Source organism: Cupressus sempervirens, chromosome 9, assembly GCF_028749045.1.
Source record: "Cupressus sempervirens isolate cs-2001-9-10 chromosome 9, ASM2874904v1, whole genome shotgun sequence".
Taxonomy (NCBI): Eukaryota; Viridiplantae; Streptophyta; class Pinopsida; order Cupressales; family Cupressaceae; genus Cupressus; species Cupressus sempervirens.
Genome location: NC_143126.1, coordinates 357161049 through 357180620, shown reverse-complemented (window position 1 = coordinate 357180620; position 19572 = coordinate 357161049). Strand labels below are relative to the sequence as shown.

Genomic DNA, 19572 nt, shown 5'->3' with positions numbered 1-19572 from the left:
GGAAGGTAGGTGGCCATAATGTCGGCCGTCCCAACTTTTTCCAAGTATCCTCTGGTAGCACATTGACACTGGATCCTCCGTCGACAATCGTGTCCGTTAGCACAGTCCCGAGAATGCCCATTTCAACAACCGCCGGATAGCGTCCAGATGAGAGAGCTAACAACATCGGATCTTCTGCACTTGTACCCCCCTGTTTCTCGTTGTCTTGCTCTATGGGTTGCTTAGCACTCAGGACTATATTTGTGAGGGCCGTACGGAGTTGAGGCATAGTTAGCAACAGATCATTTATCCTGACGGGTATTTCAGCTTGCAATATTTGCCGTACAATGTTCTGTTCTGCACAGTTCCGGACTGAGGTACTTGGCGAGTCCTTCAGGTGTGTTGTTTCTGCCTGTGTTAGTTTCTGGATCTCTGCACTTGCTTCCTCCAGTCTCTTCTTTTCTTCCGTTGGGTCAGAGTATAGCTTCGCTTGCTTCCGAGTGATTGCCAAAACTTCTTCCTCGTCTGTCCCTACGGTAATCAAGTTTATTCTGAACTTCGGGCACTTAGTATCATCATGATCACCAGGGCCACACCATCGGCATAGCAGCTTCAGTGTGTTCGTCATTGTGCACTCTCGGGCGAAGTGACCCCACAGATTGCATGTGCGACATTGAACAATTGGCCGACCATTCGCATCGTACTGAATTTGACTCCTTCCTCCATTGTTGTTGTTGCCACCATTGTTGTTACTGTTGTTGTTTGGACCGCGCCGGTTGTTTCTGTATCCACCTGATGTGGCACCTTCTGTACTGGTGTTCCCATTCCCTCTTGATGGGGATGCCTCCTGTGACAGGAACACTTGCTGCGGTGTCCTTGTTTTTAAATTGAAAGGGCATTCCTTTACCGAGTGTCCCAGGATCTGACAGATTTCACAAAATTGATCTTTCAGACAGGATCCCTTCGTATGGCCTTCTCTCTTACATTTCGTGCACCATAGGTCATTGCCCTTAGTTTCCTTATTCATGTTTTTGAATTCCTTCCTCATCCGCATCATGTCCTTCTGGAGGGCACGGACCTTCTTGTTGCTGCCCTCGTCATCGTCGCTGCTATCTTCTCCTAAAGGGTCATCATTATTTGAATTTGATGAGCTGGTCTTCTTTGTCTTCTGGTCACTTTCGAGGTTCATTGCCCAATTGTACGCTTCAATGTATGTCGATGGTGGCACGGTCTTCATCTTTTTTCGCAGCTTCGGGTGAAGGCCTTCAATGAACCATCTTTTCTGGAGGCCATTTGCCGGCTTATTCTCCATTTTACTGATTAAGTCCTTCAATCTCCTGGCGAAGACCCGTACTGTTTCATTCTTCTTTTGCTTGGTATTGAATATCTCGACTACAATTTCATTATCATCACGCAAAAGTTGAAATTCCGCGATGAACTCCTTAATATTATCCCAACTATTTAATTTCTGTGGATCAGCATCAGTAAACCAATCAATCGCAACACCCCGTAGGGTAGCAAAAAATTGTCAGATCCATTCGTTTGTCTCTGTTATGCCATTTGCCCTCCAGATCGTTTCACATGTTTTACAATGTTGAATGGGATCAGCTGCTTCATCACCATCAAATTTAGGCAATTTTTCCTTCGAACCTGCCATTATCACTATATGTTGGGGGTTTTGTTGTGTACCAACGCTGTTTTGCACTCCCGCGCTGTTTTGAGCACCTGCGCTGTTCTGAGCTCCCGCGTTGTTTTGAACACCCGCGCTGTTTTGCACACCCGTGCTGTTTTCTGCTTCCGCGTTGTTTTCAACACCCGTGCTGTTTGGTGAAGAAGAGGGTTCGTCAACCGAAGCTGTTCGTTTCGGAAGTATATCTCGGACGAAGAGGTCACTCCACGCTCGTGCTTCATCGGCACTCCGAGCCGTGCGAGTCGATCTCCTTCCATCAGGATTCTCTTCCTGTGGCGTATGTAGGTTCAGAAACTCCTCCCTCACTTCTTCCACCAACTCAAGCCGTTGTCGAGTCTCCTTCAACAATCCTTCGGCACTCCTGTTTCCGTCGGCAATCTTCTGGAATCTCCTTCGTCGCTCTGTTTGCTGAGCTAAAATTAAATTTTCTTGTGCAATGCGTATGTCATCTTTTTCCTTCAGCTTACTCTTATCTTTGTTCAACTGATTCGGTATTTAATTCATATCCGCCTGCCTGCATACCAGGTCCATCGGGCAACGGCGCCAAATGTTTATCGCATAGGTTAATTGAGAAGCGCACACAGACAAAGAATACGAACATGAACAGCAACCAGCAGAACTCTTATTATTATTCGCATATGCCCACAGTACAATGGCAAGATCTCTCTCATACAATGTTTTCCGAAGGGGTTATAAATACCTTCCGAAGAACTTTCCCGAAGGAGTCCGTCGGCTAGATACATTATGCCCGCTACAAACTGTTTACCCGTCGGCTACATAACAAGACTTTTACCGAAGGGACCCGTCAGTCGATGCACAATTTCTACCGACGACAAAGCTCAGATCTTTGTTCTGCACCAAATTCTTGACAATACTCCTAGAAACTCTTTATTCCAAGAAGAATGTTTCCTTTGTGAAACTTATTAGCTTAACTTGTAAATCCTACCTCATGTAGCAATAAAAAATAATACTAAAACGATATTTGAAAAATTCAAGCAAATACGCTAACAAAAATTCAAGAAAAATGAAAAATTGAAATAAAAGAAACATTAACAAATTCAAGGGAAAATGGTAAACTTATAGGTTTAACTTTATATTTTTTACTTTTTGAATTTGAAATGTACAGATTTAAATAGACAAGTGTGAAACTTTAAGAATGAATTGTAAAAATAATGAAAAAAATGAAGATTTTCAACCTATCTTGACTTGACGGTTGAAGTAGTTGGAAATGTGTAAGTTAGATCCAACCCTTCGTCATTTCCCTGTTTATACAAAATTAGGTCTAGTCCCACCATATCAGCTCCTCAGTAAAAAATCAAGCAGAGCAAAAACAGTTTGGAAGTAATAGGGCAATGAAAATAAGCTTAAAATAGGAAAATGCATTATAAAAATGTTAATGTATGTGCGGGTTAGAAAATTATATGTTTCTTTTTGTTTGTTTTTAGTTTTACTGCCTGCTCATGCAGTCCAAGTTTGAGACTTGTGAGTATTGAGCTTCAATTCAATGAGTCTGTGATCTGCGAACTTGCCCAGGGTTCCTCCAACCCAGAGAATCTATCTAGCTATGTACTATCTGCACAGGCACAATCTTCAAAAGTGAGAGAGTTTGAACAAGATTTCCTACATTTGATATTGAAAGGGTCTAGGATAGTTTTTGGAAACACAATTGTCAGGAATGAGGAAATTATATATGTAATAGCTTAGAGGTGCAACTCTCTTGTATGATTTGTTATCTTGAAATAAGCAGGGTATAAGAAAAAAATCATAAATGAAAGTCAAACATTCTGTTCTTAACAACAACTGATTTCTATTGTCTGATTTCATCCCAAGATGTTTACATTCCTTTGGCAAGGTTTCTATTAGACTTAATCTTGTGATAGGTAATGGTAAAGGTTATGTTTTATGTGATGACCAAGTCAGATGCTGCTAACACAAGGGGCTTTATTCTCATCTACCTTTTATAGTATTTAGAATTTTTTGTTCTCGAGTGTTGACTTCATAATCAGACTTGGTTGTAAACTGGACCCTTCTGAATGCTGTAGAGATAAGGATTTTTTGGATGGAGTTACTCAGTTTCTGTTGTCCATATGTAACCATGGATGGGGATAGTAATTTTCTTCCTCCATTTCTCTACTGATTTTTGAGTTCTTTTGTATGCCATTTAAAACCAACTTCCTGAATAATTTACTCTCACTAGATATTTTGCTTCAAGTATAAATCAGATATGTAAGTTGGAAATGACTATATTGGACTTTACAAAGTTTCATTGTCTTATATTAACTGTTTGTTTTACAGGAAGGTTGCAAAGGTCTTCTATACATGGTTCTACATGCACGAATTGTGCTAGACTTGTGGGAACATCCTGAGCATGAAATCCTTTTCGAGCAAGTTGAAGGAGATTTTGATTCATTTCGGGGGAACTGGATTCTTGAGCAGCTGGGAAGTCAACATACACTACTCAAGTATGTTGTAGAAACAAAAATGCAAAAGAATTGCTTGCTTGCAGAAGCTATAGTCGAAGAGGCAAGTTCCACCAATCAGCATGCTTTGTCTCTTTTAATCTAGGAAAACAAAAGAGAAAATTATGCATGAGATGCTTTTCACATTGTCTGTTTCTTCACATGCCCAAAAAAACTGCAATAACATGCACAAGCAAATAGAAAAAGAGTGTACAATTTAACTGAAAAAATAATCACCCACAGAAATAGACTATAACATGTCATTTCATTTGTATGCTCATATCTAATGTCCGGCAGTATCATCATGGAGAATCACAATGAGAGTTCCACAAATTATCTTCAATCATGTTCATATAAATGTCACATCTTAAAAGTGTGTCGATTGACAAACATTACAATCATGTAATTGACCAAAATTATCTTCAGAAAAAAAAATCATTTCTGATGAGATTGAGGTATTTGATTTATTTAAATTGACTGATATCAAAGCGATGTAACAATGTGCACTAGTAAGAGACTGAAACTTTTTAAAATATAAGACGCTATAGGTGATGTAGTAAATGCAACTTTTTAGCACTTGAATAATGAATAACTGATGAAACACAAATGCCTTCTATATCCACTGTAATAACCAGACCCGGAGAGCAAAGGAAGTGGTTGATCAAATGCCAAATAAAAGAAGAGAGTGGAACTAGTAGTGTGAACGTTGGCAATAGTAATTTAAAAGAATCACAGAAAATTCACAAGATAAGTCTGATCATGTATTAAGCTTCTTCATGCGTTAAATCAAATGTGTGCATATAACCAAAAGTACTTGCAATTACACAAAATAAAATTAGGAAGTGCAACAATATGTATGTAAATCTGTAGTATAACCAAATGTGAATCAACTCTATAAGGAACCTGGACACTCTGCGTGAGGGGAGTTTGCTTCCCGCGGGACCCCTTTCTGGTGCCCGTGTTCCATCTGCCCTTCCACCAACAGCTGACCCGACTTCCTGTAGGGGTGTGTGGTTTCTGTATACTGTTGCTGAGGTCTATAACTGCACTCTGTGACCAGGTGCTACCCAACCTATGGTTCAGTTACACTGTCCGCAGATGACAGTGAGTTAATACCTCCAAGATGCTATTCCATGCCTCTCTCAATCAATCTACATGTTCATGTTGAAGGAGGAGAGCTACTTGCGGTTGCTGGAGATTATGATTGAAAACGGATTGATATAGCAGATGTGTATATTCCCCAAGCCTCCGTACTGACCCTGCGATTTCTGCTATCAACTCGGTACTGATACAGCAGTGATAATGGACTCCCTTGATGTCTTAGTGGATTCAAACTGAAAGCCAAGTGATCCTTGGTGTCTAAACATCTTGTGCAAACAAATAGTGTGATTTCCTTTCAGTATAATCAAGACTTCCAAATGCTAGAAATGTTAGCGAACTTAATTTGAAAACGAAACCGATTGAAGCCTGATTTCTCTTTCCTAATTCTGAGCACAACTTTTAATGAGATGCTGGGGCTATGTCCAACATCTCAAACATCTCGAGGGGTTTTGTCCTTGGTCACATTTAAGCAACCAGTCACATTTAAGCAACCTTGACGTTTTAAAACAATTTTATATTTCATGGTGATAATCCCAAGGAGCTCGTTGCTTTAATATCCTCGATATGTGGGAAAGTACAAACTAGGCAATGTGGGATAAAAGCCATTTTCATCTTCTAGTCACTTAAGTTACTTTTTGTTATAAAATGACTTTAAATTATAAAGTAACTTTATAAATCCACTTCATAAAATAAAGTGACTTAACTATAGCAAAGCTCTTCTTAAATATTTCCCCAACGAAACCAAATAAACTCCTGTGACTGGCTGGCATCCTCATGATCAATGTTGTTAGCCTGTTTGAATGGGGAGATAGACCAACAAGGTGCCAATAAGGCCTAGCACGGAAAATGGGACATTACAATCCTCCCTTCCTAGAATTGCTTGCCCTCAAGCAAACTTAGTGCCAGATGCTGCAAGATTGATTCACCCTCCCAAGTGGTGTCTTCATATAGAAAATCTTTCTAGTGGACTAAATACTCCTCGATGGATCTGTTACAAAGCTTCCTCTCCCTAATCTCAATCACGTCGACTAGAACCAAAACCAGTTTTCACTCTTCATCAGGTGGGGATAATCCGACGGAAGGCTCTACCTGCTGACCAATCGCCTTCTTGAGGCGAGATATGTGAAAACTATTATAGATTCTACTATCATCTGTCAAGTCTAGCTCATAAGCAACCTCTTAAAAAAATAACTCGGCTACTTGAGAAGCCGACCAATCTGCTGCTATAGCACAAAACTGAGCAAACTTAGTCAATCTGTCCACAACTATGAAAATGGAATCTCTGCCCTGCACTCTTGACAATCTTCTAATGAAGTCCATGGAAATGTTCTCCCATTTCTATGGTAGAATAAGGAGAGACTATAATAATCCAGCCAAAAACTCATGCTCTGACTTGTTTTGCTGACAAGTCTAGCATTCTCTGACATGCTGAAGGACACTGTCCTTGAGGCCCTTCCATGAAAACCTATCTCTGACCTGCTTATAGGTTTTGAGGAAACCTGGGTGTCGGGTTGATGGTGCATCATGAAGAGTCCATGATTTTTTCCTTGAGCTTAGACTTAAGCATGAGATGGATCCTATCCTTGTCTTGGAGCTACCCATCCATGATCTGACAAGCTCGAGTATTCTTAGAATACTCAACTAGTAACTGGGACTTCCAATCTGCCGATATCTTTGAAATGACACAACACTCTACTACTAAAGGTCTCTTGGAAAGTGCATCAGCAACTAACATGCGGAGAGTGCCATCCTTCTTCTTCACCAAAACTACCGAAGAAGCAAAAAGGCTTGGGCTGGGTCTAATATGTCCCATGTCTAATAGTCCCTGGATTGTCCTATCTATTTCCTCTTTATAGTGCTTGCGGTGACGATAAGGAGTGGTTACGACGGGTTTGGCGCCTTCCTCTAACTAAATGATATGTTCAAACCCTCTATCTGGGGAAATACTCTGGGGTATATCTTCGAAAAATCTCTTGTGCCTATTAAGCACTGGCTGAATCTCATAGTGAAACTATTGTCCTGAGCCTAAAACAACCTTAGAGAAAATGAAGCTGTGTGCTGCCCACTTAATGTCATCATGCCTCATAATAGCATCCATCTTGTGAGCTGAAATCATTTTGGGTTCACCCTCTGGCATGGCCTTGAGAATCGCCCATCGGCCATCCTGTAAGAATTCTAGTTGGATCTTATCATGATCAACTGTGTACCTACTGATAGTCTGCAACCATTGCCTTCCCAATATGGCATCCAATCCATCCAAATCAACAGCATAAAAATTTGCTTCTAATAGGAAGTCATCAAAGTGAATCAAAAGCCCTGACACTTTCCTTGTGCATCCTAATCTATTACCAACTACTATCCTAACTTTGAACTCGGGTATATCATCAACTTGTTAATTTCTCTTTAATACCGAATGTGCGCTTATGAAGTTATGTGATGCACCTGTATCCAAAAGACACACAATACATTGTCCTCTAACTTGTTGTCCTACATTTTGTCACCACAAAATGTTGGTAACAACACATGACTTTTTCAAGCTAGTTTCGCATTTCTCTAAGCTTGAATTTGATATTTAACTATTTAATGTTGATCGATTGATCTATTTCAATTCAAATATCAAATAGTTTTACTGAAGGCCTTCGTCAAGTCTTTTTTGTTTTGTTTTTTGTTGAGCCTTTGCTTGATTTTTGAAGCTTTCATAGTCCGTTCTTTGCTTTTGAGTTTGTGTTTTCTTGTTTTTAGTCCTTCGATTTTTCTCATGTCATGCCTTTCGTTTTTCCCTTCAATTCGGTCTAACCTAGAGGTCAATCGGAGTTGTCAATCAAGTGTTATGCTCATTTTAGTATCTCAAAAGTGGACATTTTAGGTGCAACAGCACGAATTCAAAATATGATGTTATATTTTCAAATTGATATTCACTTTTTAAAAAATATAACTTATATTCACTTTTTGTTATGTTTTAAAGTTACTTTAACTTTAAATTTTTAACTTGAAGTGACTATAGCGCACTTTATGTTATAATTTTAAGTTTACTTTTTAATTTTTCACTCAAAGTAACTATATAACTATATAGTTGAGTTTAATTTTTGGTTTTAAAAATCAAATGTTTATTTAAATGTTATTTTAAAACAAAGTAACAAGAATCAGAATCAGATCGGAATCGACAAGGCCGAATCAAATCGTGAATCGGCCATGAATCGGTTATGAATTGGCAAATTTAAAAAACCCTTTATTGCTGATTCAATTCACCCTTTATTTCATAAACCCTTTATTGCTGATTCAATTCACCAATTCACAAAAATCGTTTGGCTTGAATCGAATTGCCGAATCGCGTGAATCGCATGAATCGCTGTGATTATTGGAAATATGTTTTAAAATGATGTTTATATATTATATTTCATAATATGATAAATAAATATTGTTTATGACCCATTTTATAACATTTTTATAATTTTAAGTGAATTGAATGACTTAATGTCTTCATAAGTGGACATTTTATATGCAATAACATTTAAAATCCATCAAAAGTGGATGTTTTTCATGTCACTACATATAAAGCTTACTTTGGTGGACCTTTTTGACGTCATTACATCAAAATTTCATCATAAGTGGACCTTTTTGATGCTATGGCATGAAAAGTGAAGTTTTTATGTCTAAACATCTAAAATGTGAGTTGCATTTTAAAATATGCTTCCTCCTCCAAAAGGTTCGATTTTACCTATAAGCATGTTTTAAAATATGTAATGGCACTCAAAAAGTGCATTTTTGAAGAGATGCATATTTTAAAAATGTGAATGTGACCCAAAAAGGTCCGATTTTGGAGAAACATGTTTTTAACATATGCATTGAGCTTCCAAAGGTCCGTTTTTGAAGAAAACATGCTTTTGCCCTCCAAAAACCCGATTTTGATTATAACTTGAGATTTTCTCAATGGATTTGCATGGGATTTGTTCCATTGGAAACGTTTTTGGGTGGCAATGATTTCTCTTGCTTCTAAAATGGATTCATTGACCTCAAAAACGTTTTTGAAAGCTTCATATTGAATAATATTTTTGGAAAAAATTGCAAAAAAATCCATTTTTAATGCATGTTTTTCTCCCAACCAAATCGATTTGGCATATTCTGGGGATTACATTGCATTGTAGTTCATGTTTTAGTGTTTAATGATCAAAACATTTTGATCTTGCAACATGAGAAAAACGTTTTTGCCAAAAACGTCTTGCAAGCATGAACTTTCAAAAACATTGGAATATGGAGCATGAATAGGGCACATTTTGGCATTTACTAACAACTCCTTATTTGCTGCCCTTTCCCATTCGAGTTTGATAAGTTGGAAAAATTCTAAGTGTTTGGAAGAATTTTTCAAACATTAGAGCATCTTTTCCTTCATTTTTGGCACATGTAAGTAGACTCTTTCTTTCTCGCTTTAAATTCATGCTTATCTTGCTGATTTTATGCATGAAATTACTTGATGGTTGCCATTTGTGAAAATCTTTGCCATGGAAAGTGCATTTTTCCTTTAAATATGAAGTTTTTATTCATTTTCTTGTTTTTGGTTCTTTCCCAAGTCCCAATTTTGAATTTGAGTTTTGAAGTGAATTACATCTTGGCATCTTTGTCATTTTCCAAAGGTACATTGTTTCTTTTGTGTTTGCTTGCCGGTTTTCTCCACTTGGAGAAATTACAAGTTCTTTCCCAAGAACTTGTTTTTGCTTCATTATATGCGAAAGCATCATCATATTCCACATTCCGTTTCCATGTCACAACACTTCATCTCTCACTCAAGGAAATGCGATTACATGTTTTTCATCCCATTCGCCATCCGCATATGCATGTAATCCCATTTTCCACTTCCATTTTCACCCATCTAACTTTTCGCTTTCATTCACACGACATGATTACACGAAATGTCTTACGTGCAATTGCATCAAAAAGGTTCGATTTTGATTAAAAGTCACATTTTGAAAAGTCAAAAAGATGTCATTTTCACCTCCCATGTACTTTGACTTGTCCTTTTCATCAAAAGTTACTATAAAACTCATTATCTCACTTCCATTTCCCATTTCCATCCCTTCATATGCATTTAGGTTTCCACATCTTTCCATGCTTTCCATCTTAACCTTCATTTGCACATACATGTGAAGTGTATTCTTCACTCACATTCGCATTTTACCCTCCACCTCTTGTTACATGTTGCATTTACATGTACTCATTTTTCATGCAATAATGCCTTGAAAATGCTAAGTCACTTTTGAAATCAACAATTTTCATTTACGCACATTCCTATGCATTTCACCTTCACGCATTCTCATTCCATTCCATTTCATTTCATCTTCCATTTTCTCACTTTTATACCATTTCATTCCACATTCCATTCATTTCATTTCATTTTTCGTACCATTGCATATGCATATGCTTTCTCTTTGAAGTCATTTTGACGGATTTGCGAAGTCTCCAATCCATTTTCGAATCTTCACTGCTGATCCGGAGTTAACTTGTATAAAAATTCTTTTTGATGATGTATTTATGTTTTGGAATTTTTGTGTTGCAGCGCAATCACAAGATATGTCCTTGGTATCCAAATCCAAAGGCAAAATGAAATATCAATATGATAAAGAATTGGCTCATGCAGCTCCTTCTTCAGTCATATCTATTTTGGAGAATGCGTTGGATACAAAGATTGGTCACGTGTACGTGGCTGATTTTCTACAAAGAGTTGAAGCTTCGGCTAGTCATGAAATGAAGCACATTAGGAGAAGCAACATTCACTTGGTATTTACGTTTCTTATGGCGGCTATAGAACCTGACTTTATTTATGGATGTGCATGACATTTTACTCCCAAGACAAAGACTATCAAAGATGCTGACGGCAAGGTTATCATTAGCCTTGATCTTGAGGTTATAGAACAAATCTTCAAAGTTTCGCATAAATCAGAATGTGCTGATTTGACTAAAGGATCATCATTGGCTAGTTGGAATGAGCAAAAGGGTAATTATTAGAAGTATGTCAACCTTTACTGGTTAGACAATAAAAGAAGCAATGATTTGCGGCCTTAAAGATTCTATTGATTTTGAATCATAGATGTTCAAGTTTATGTTTCAAATTATGGAGAATAAAGAACACATCTTTAGGGAGAACTCATTAGTACTACACTCTGCTAGTAGATATGTAATGTGGGAACATCAGTACCCTTCTACATGAATTCTTATCTAGTTTACATCGCTGCTGCCATGGGATCTTTCTTTGGTCTTTCTACCAAAGGAGATCGTTTACAAGTTCCTATTTGGGATTACTATGACCAAATCACTTTGGCAAATAGTAAATTCCACTACAAAAGAGTCCAAGATGCATTTTTCAGACATTTCCGGTGCTTGTTCAATAAGAAGTTGTCTATCAAAAGAGTATCTGATGCAGCATGGGAGAAAGTGAACCAATATGGCTGTATTTTTCTTCAGTTTCCCACTTTTAGATACTTGAGAGTTGGATATTTCAAAGGAGAGCCGTATACCTTACCTAGGTATGCTACAAATCAAATCATCTTGGTGGAGCTAGCTAGATAACTCATGGACGTGCAATGTAATCAACATACTTTGCATGGGCTAGATTTTGGCATTACCTTAGCTAAGCCTTTGGCTATTGGCAATTATTCAATCATTTTTGTGCCTAAAGCAAAGAACATGGAAGCAGAGCTACAATTGATTACCTTGAAGAAGTTCAAGGCCAGATTTGATTTTGACTATCGAGAGATGAATTCTCAGATGAAAAGAGCCTATGCTCATATTCATCGCATTGAAGACATCTGGATAGATATGAGGACAGAACTTGACATCATGAAGAGAGATTACTGTAGATTAACCTTGCAATAGATAATTGATCTTAACGTGTTGGAAATCCCTTCAGATTTTCAAGTTGAAGATGATAGCGACATCCTTGATCCGGAATTTCATCAAGTTGGCTTTGATAAGAAGTGCTCTTTTCCTATCCAATGGCAAAAAAAGGAAGGTACATCTATCATGGATAGATTTCAATCCATCCTAGTAAATACCAACAAATGGTTGAAAAGTAAAGGTCTTAAAAGAGTAAATCCTAAGATGGGTTTGGATTGTGGAAGTTTTGGTCCTCCCGGCAAGAAATCACAACTGGAGATTACAGGGAAAGATGGTGCCTCATCTTCTAATGCCAAGGGTTCCCTCAAATTCAAATTGAGGGGTGGAAAAGGAACTAAATCATCTCAAGTTCTTGAGCCAATTCAAGAATCAGTAGTAGAATATGAAGAAGGGGAAATCATGATCATATTTCCTCCAAAGCCTGCACAAGCCTATATGTCTTCTATACATGAAAAACCCTTTTTGGATGAGGTTGATAATGATGTGGATTCATTTTCCACTATTTTCATTCGTTCCATTCCAGTCTCAGAGGTTAATATTATGGCTAATCCTATTTCTCTTGTTGCTCCTCACATCCCTGCACATGAACAATATGATCACTTAGCAGATGTGTCTGAAGATTTTCTGACTCTTACTAGTGGTCAAGTTTCCCAACTTGATATATCTTTGACAGGATTTGAACTTTTCATGACAGAATATTCTCAACATGTTCCTATGCCTTTAGCAGTATAGACTGAATCTTGCTCAATCACTACGAAGATACAATCTGGATCAATGCCAATGGTCTCCACTGTGCCTTCTTCTTTAGATGAAATTTTCAGCCTGCCTGCATGGTTGAGTAAAATAACAATAAAGAGAAGGAAAGTGGTTGTTCTTCCTGACAATCTTCCTGTTAAGAAAACTAAATCCAAATCTTTGAAAGATAAAATTGTTTTAGAATTTTGGTTGATTTTGATAAAACCAAATTTGTTGAAGTTGTTGAGCCCTTGGTAGATAAATCTGTTGAGGAGCTTACTCGTTCTAACTACAAGTTTACTAAGGTTGAAATTGGAAAGCAATCACGTTTGAGTTACTTGCAAAATGCTCAAGATGCATTGGCTAATGTATCAAAGAGCAATCATGAACTTTGAGAAAAAAAGAATCAGCTGAAACAGGAGGTCTCTCGTTTGAATGAGGTTATCCAGAAACAATCTTCTCAGAGTGTTGTTGTTATATCTCAAACGTCTAAAGAGAGAAGGTTGATTGAAGCTGCCAAGTCTTGGATACAGGAAATCATTTCTGAAGGAGTTTGAGCCATCACAGAGACATTTGTAGTTCTTAGGCATGTCAAAGAGATGAATGAAATGGAGTAAAACTTAATTTCTTCTTTGACTCAAGAAGCAAATAACTTGAAGGAAATCCTTGATGATTGGGATGAAATGGTGAATTTTGATTTGGATGCCTTGGTTTCATGTGATATTTTTTCGGTCATGTGAAATGTTCTTCAGATTTCAAGGGCTCATTGGTTACAAGGAGGAGACATTAAGGAAGCTGATCACAAAGTTGCAGGTGGCCTTTGGAGATTTTTAAGCAGTCGAAACAAGTGTTACTTGTGATTTGAAACAGATGCGATGTCATGATGAATCTGGTAATCTTATTGTAGCAGAGCTAGTAAATTTAGAATATACCAACAAGATCAATGTTGATGTAGATTCTGAAGATTTTGGTTCACATATGATGAACGAGTTTGTCTTGTATAAATCCTTAACAAAACACTTGTTAGATACTACGACAACAAGTTCTAAAGTTGTGCAATTAGCATATGAAAATGCAATGAGAGTTGAAGCTATATCAAAAACTATGGAAATTGCTGATCTTTCCATAGTGCGTGACATCATTGTCAAATTCAAGGCACTGAGAAACAATCTCTAAGATTGTTGTTTTGTTTTTATTTCATGTTAGTAGTTATAAAGAATGCATTACATGAAAAAGGATAATTACATGTAATGCGAGTTACATGTATGTAAAAGGATGTAATGCGAGTTGCATGTGCAGTTGCATGTAACCTTTTATTTTTTTTCTGTAGTTAGACTAGGTCAAAGTTGGTTGAGTTGCTCCCACTTTTTCCTCCACCTTTTTCTCAACTCTTGTGCCTGTATAAATGAGTGCTCCCTCATTGTAAAATCATCATTATCTTTATGCAAGAGAGCTATGGAGAAATTGTGTCAACTGAACTTTGTTTGTGTAAGCACTATTTTGAGAGAAAGTGAATACAAAGGAGCATTTGAGACTTAACTTTGATTAAGTGAGATTGTTATTTGTGTGAATTGTAAGCTTTGTCTATAATTCATCCAAATTGTCTATAATTCATGTTATCTTGTGTTATTGGTAATTGTATCTCGTGAATTGAATAGAAAAGAGTTAAGAAGCAATTGAAGCCAAAGCTTTGACCAGGAGCAATTGTGAAAGTGTATAGCTAGAAGCTTTGCCTGTAGCTTATATTTTCTTCTTAATTCGCAAAATAGTTAAGTTATTCTTACTTTTAGGAGTCTTTATGCCCTAATTGTAAAGGTTTTTTATATAGAAGTACAACCGAACCTAGAGCCAAACTGGTACATTTTTAGCTAGCTTTTAAGTTAGTAAAGGTTTATCGGTATCACTGTTTATAGCTCTTGATAGAAGTGTAGTTAGAGATTCACCCTGCCCATTACTCGCTCCAATAGTAAGTGGATTCTTTCTTGAAAGATAAGAAGAAAGGATATTGGTAACACCCATTTTATAAAATCACTTGACTTCTTGTTTACCTTGAGTTGATCCAAGGAATGGTGAGAAGGGGGAGCCTTACCTTTAAGATAGGAGAGACTCTATCTCACACACTATGGCTGGTCATCTTATTTTGTGACTAGATTTTTACACAAAACTGTCGGTTGCAAAATATCCACCCAACATAACTACGCCCTTCAAATGAAAGGGGTGACCCATGGGATTGCTAGAAAGGGAAGCGACAATAATGAACTGTCCCTGAGTAGATTTCTTCTTCCTCTCTTTAGGAGGTTGCTCCTCACTTTCTTCTTCATTGCTATCATCAACATCATTGCCCCCCTGTTGTTCATCCTCTTTCGAAAGAACCTTGACATAATGTATCTTACCTTTGCCAAGGCATCTGTGATCTGGTATCCATGGCTCTCTACAAGTGTAACACAACTTCTTCCTGAGTTCATTCCTCGTCTCAAAGTCCAATTTGGGAGGGTAAGTCTTATGCTGATCCTTATTCTTTTGGAACATAGTAGACCCCGTATAAGATTTCTTAGGAGGTTGTAGTATCGAAGAAGATGAGTCTAGATCATGTGTGATCTTAATAGCATCATCCAATGTGTTTGGTTTAAGGACCTTGACCAAACCTTTAAATCTATCTTGTAAGCCTCAAGAAACAACATTACCTTACGCTTATCTGTCATATCCAGAACCATAACCGAGATCCACTGAAATTCATCAATGAAGTCGTCTAGAGATCCACCTTGTTGCAACTGCACCAAATCCCTATAGTAGACCTCAATGTCCTTCCTGTCAAAACAGGTGATCAGCTTAGAGCTGAAAATCTCGTAAGATGTAATAAGACCATGATCCTGGGTGACTAGTCCATGATGCCACCAATCATACGCTGCTCCCTCTAAATACATTGTGGAAAATCTAATGGCTTATGTCTCCGACATGGGTTTAAGTGTCAGGTAGGTGTGTAGCTTGTGAATCCAAGCTCTAGCAAATTTCTTACTCCTGCCATAAAAAATGGGGAGAGATAACTTGTTCATGGCATGTTTGAAGCCCCTATTCTGTGCCCTAGGCCTCCTGTCCTATTGTGGTCTCTTTGTCTCCCTTTTCTGATTCATGTGATGAACAAAAGTCATATTTTGTTTAATCTGATCAGGGAACAGATCCCATTCATTGTACATAGCCATAACATCATCTGGAAGTAAGCTTGGTGCAGTGGGTTGTGCTACTTCCTCTTCGGCATTATTCTCAGCAAAAATGGGCATCAGTGGCCTAACAATGTTCCGTGTGGGGGTCCTAGCGGCTTGGGGTGATCCTACCACACTACCACCTCCACTGCGATGACTTGGTGTTGTCTTGTGAATCGGAGCTAGCTATTGCATAGCACCCAACAAAATTGCCAATGTCAATGAACAATATTATTGCGTGTCTTTGTTTTTATTTAATTTCAATAATTATTAGAAGTACATGGCAAATGTTGAATCTAACAATTCAGTTTCAGATTACATATAATTTTATTGAAGGAAAATAGAATATGACAAAATATCAAGAACCAAATTCTTGGTAATTAACAACAACAGTGAACCTGAGTACTCCATAGCAAAGTCCTTGCAATTGCTGGTTGAAAGAATAGCCTGGAAAATATATCAAGGTCGGTCCCTTAACATAACCTCTTCCCTAATATCCTTAACGCAGCCAAGGACACAATCAGACAATCTGGTATAAAATTGGAAGGAATGACGCTCAACTTCAATGTAGAACACAGGTTGCATAGACAAGACATGATAATATTGCAGAACTCCTCACTTGCGTTATTTCTCCTTGCCCTTTCACAAGTCCGGCAACAAAACTAACTCCCAGTTTGATGTCTAGCTGATACAATCCTAGACGTAGCCCCAGTAGTAAAAAAAACCAATCACAATACCTCCAATCGATTTTCCAAATGCACACATTATAATCAATTACATTCAAAATACCTATCTTCGTAGCCATACTGATTACAGTTGGAGAAGTCCGACAATTGCTTACCTCAACACAATTGCCAATGATGATTCTTAGACTTCTTCAAATCCTCAGCCAGATAATTCAAGCAAAGAAAATATAATATTCAAAATCCTTCTCCTTAGCCACAAAAAATATAGTAGGAGAATGTTGGCCAATTGAATACTTTAGCATAATTGTCGAGAAACTTCTCAACTTGACCCTTATACCTCAGCAAGGGCAAACAATTTAGAACTTAGGAAAAAGCCACAAAGGCACAAAACCAAATATATAATCAAGTGTTTTTTTCCCAATGAAATGAGCTCTCATTTATAATCTTTCCTTGGCCAAGGTTTCCTAAAAACTCCACTTTATAAATTGTGGAAGTTTCCCAAAAGAACTCAACACTAGACACTTTCCAACACACTTTTTAGAAATATCACTTAATGTCATTATTATAATAATATAATAATATAAACATTATTATAATAATGCAACTTAATAATTAATGGATAAATAAGAGCTCATGCAATTATTAACTTAATTTACCGCAAGTTACGACTAATTGCTGAAGCCACCCATTGCACTGCCAAAATAGCAATTGCCAAAAATAGACTTACTAAATGTTGTCATGCATTTTGTCACCACAAAATGTAGATAACAAGAAAAAACTTTTGAAGCTAGTTTTGCATATTTCTAAGTTTGAATTTGATATTCAATTGTTTAATGTTGATTGATCAATTGACTTCAATTAGTATATCAAATTGTTTATCAAAAAATCCAAACTTACTCCTCCCTTGGTCCTCTCTCTCCTAGAGACAAGAACTCATCAGATTAGCTCTCACTTCAATCTGATCTTTAGGGCTCTCCAAAATGCCACACTGTCTCACCAACACCCCCACACCCTTTCTACAGGATCTTTGCAATACAAGGTGTCCAACACCTTCCACAAACCTCAAAGTACTTGTTTTTCCATTATCTAACTCGGGTTTCACTCATTCCCCTATTCTTGTTCTGCAATTCTAAGCTTTACCCAAAACAGACCCGTAGAATTAGTGCTACTCATCGGGAATTTTGTAGATGGTTCAAATTTGACCTGAACAAGGCACCAAACAAACTTGATATTTGGACACCCTTTTGGAAGAACTATTAGAATCCAAAGATCTCATATGGGTTTCGTACAAAGATGCCCTAACCACAAAACCCTCCTTTTTAAGCTTAATCTAGGGTTTGAACTTAATCCACTTTGTTTCATGTTGAAAACTATTCACCAAACCTCCAAATCAAGCTCAAATCTTCCATACTAGTTTGTATTTTTCATTTAAGATGCCAAACCTTGTTTCTCAACTCACAAGGCTATCCTAGGCACGTTTACCTTCTTGCAATGGCTTAACACCACACTTGTTCAGCCATAAACTCACTATTTTGGCATCACAACCAAGGAGGAAAGGCTGGAGCACTCATTTACAGTCATTTTACCCCTACTCCTAGCCATCCACAAAGCCATAGCCAGTTAGAGGCCCTAGATATCTAGGAATGCATTAGAGGCTTCAAAACCCTAGTTGCTAAGAAAGCACAAAAATGACAGGAAAGAATGCAATCAATTGATCTAAACGACTATACTAATTTAAATCTATGCCCTGAACATGTAAGACAATTCCATGGACAGGATTCAATAAGTTTATCACACAAATCAAAGAAATCACTTGGAAAAGTACTAATCAACAGAAAAGCACAAAATTGCTTTGTCTTCTTGATTCCCACCCAAAAATTTGGTTATCTCCAACATATATACATTCCTCCAGACCATTTGGTTGTTGCCCAACCACCTTTTCCACTTAGTTATCCATTCTTGAGAACTCTTGCAAGAAATTGTAAAAATTGCACTTTTGCAACTTTTGAGCAACTTTTTGCACTACTGTGCAATTTGACTCCAACTAGGTGTGGAATGATTCCAAATCATGTCTATAGACTAAATATGACCAAAAATGGTCAAATCCATCCTTGAGTCAACCTTTTACCAAGCGTTGACTATGTTTGACCAACCTAGACAAACAAGCACTAGGTGATACTTTGGCTACCAAATGAGTTCAGCAACCTATCAAACATCACCACTAAGGCCTCTAGGATCAACCTATCTAGGTTTGTTGCTCAACAAAATTGATAAATGCACTAACTAAACCCCCTTGTCTAGCTTGTGCTCCTACACCAAAATCCTTCCATCATAGATTACGTACGAGTTTTAGTCCCTGCTCCACTTCGTGCAAGTAACTCAAGAACTCCTACCACTTCTTCCTTTGTCACAAAAAGCGGGTTTTCATCTCATTTCACAATCAATCCCTTCGTACCTCCCTCATTCGATACCACAAGGCCTTTTGGGACATCTTCTTCCCTTGTTGGTCCACCCTCCCCGAACCCTTGACCACACCTTCTTGTTCTCCCAAACCTCCATGTATGATATCCCTAGCCAGCCCTCCCTCACTATCATTCCTCTCCCCACTTCCACCTTTTCACCTTCACTAACATCAACAAGGTGGTTAGATCCATGAACAGTTGTAGAGCTACAAATGAGGAATGGTTCCAGGCTGAACTCTTCAAACTTGGCATCGGGAGTTTGGACCCATTTCTGTAATGTCCCATTCTTTGCGTTAGGCCTTATCGGCACCTTCTTGGTCTATCTCCCCATCCGAATAGGCTAACGACATTGATCGTGAGGATGCCAATCAG

The 19572-nt window shown here is 37.8% G+C and overlaps 1 protein-coding gene across 2 annotated transcripts in view; it reads left to right on the top strand.

The window, feature by feature from the left end:
• LOC149538775 (polyketide cyclase/dehydrase/lipid transporter) overlaps positions 1 to 19572 on the top strand; it is a 249549-nt gene that overhangs the window by 133657 nt on the left and 96320 nt on the right. For both annotated transcript variants that reach the window (XM_089800099.1, XM_089800098.1), the window contains exon 7: positions 3965 to 4192. In XM_089800099.1, the coding sequence (XP_089656225.1) occupies positions 3965 to 4192 (228 nt within the window). The remainder of the gene's footprint in view (positions 1 to 3964; positions 4193 to 19572) is intronic.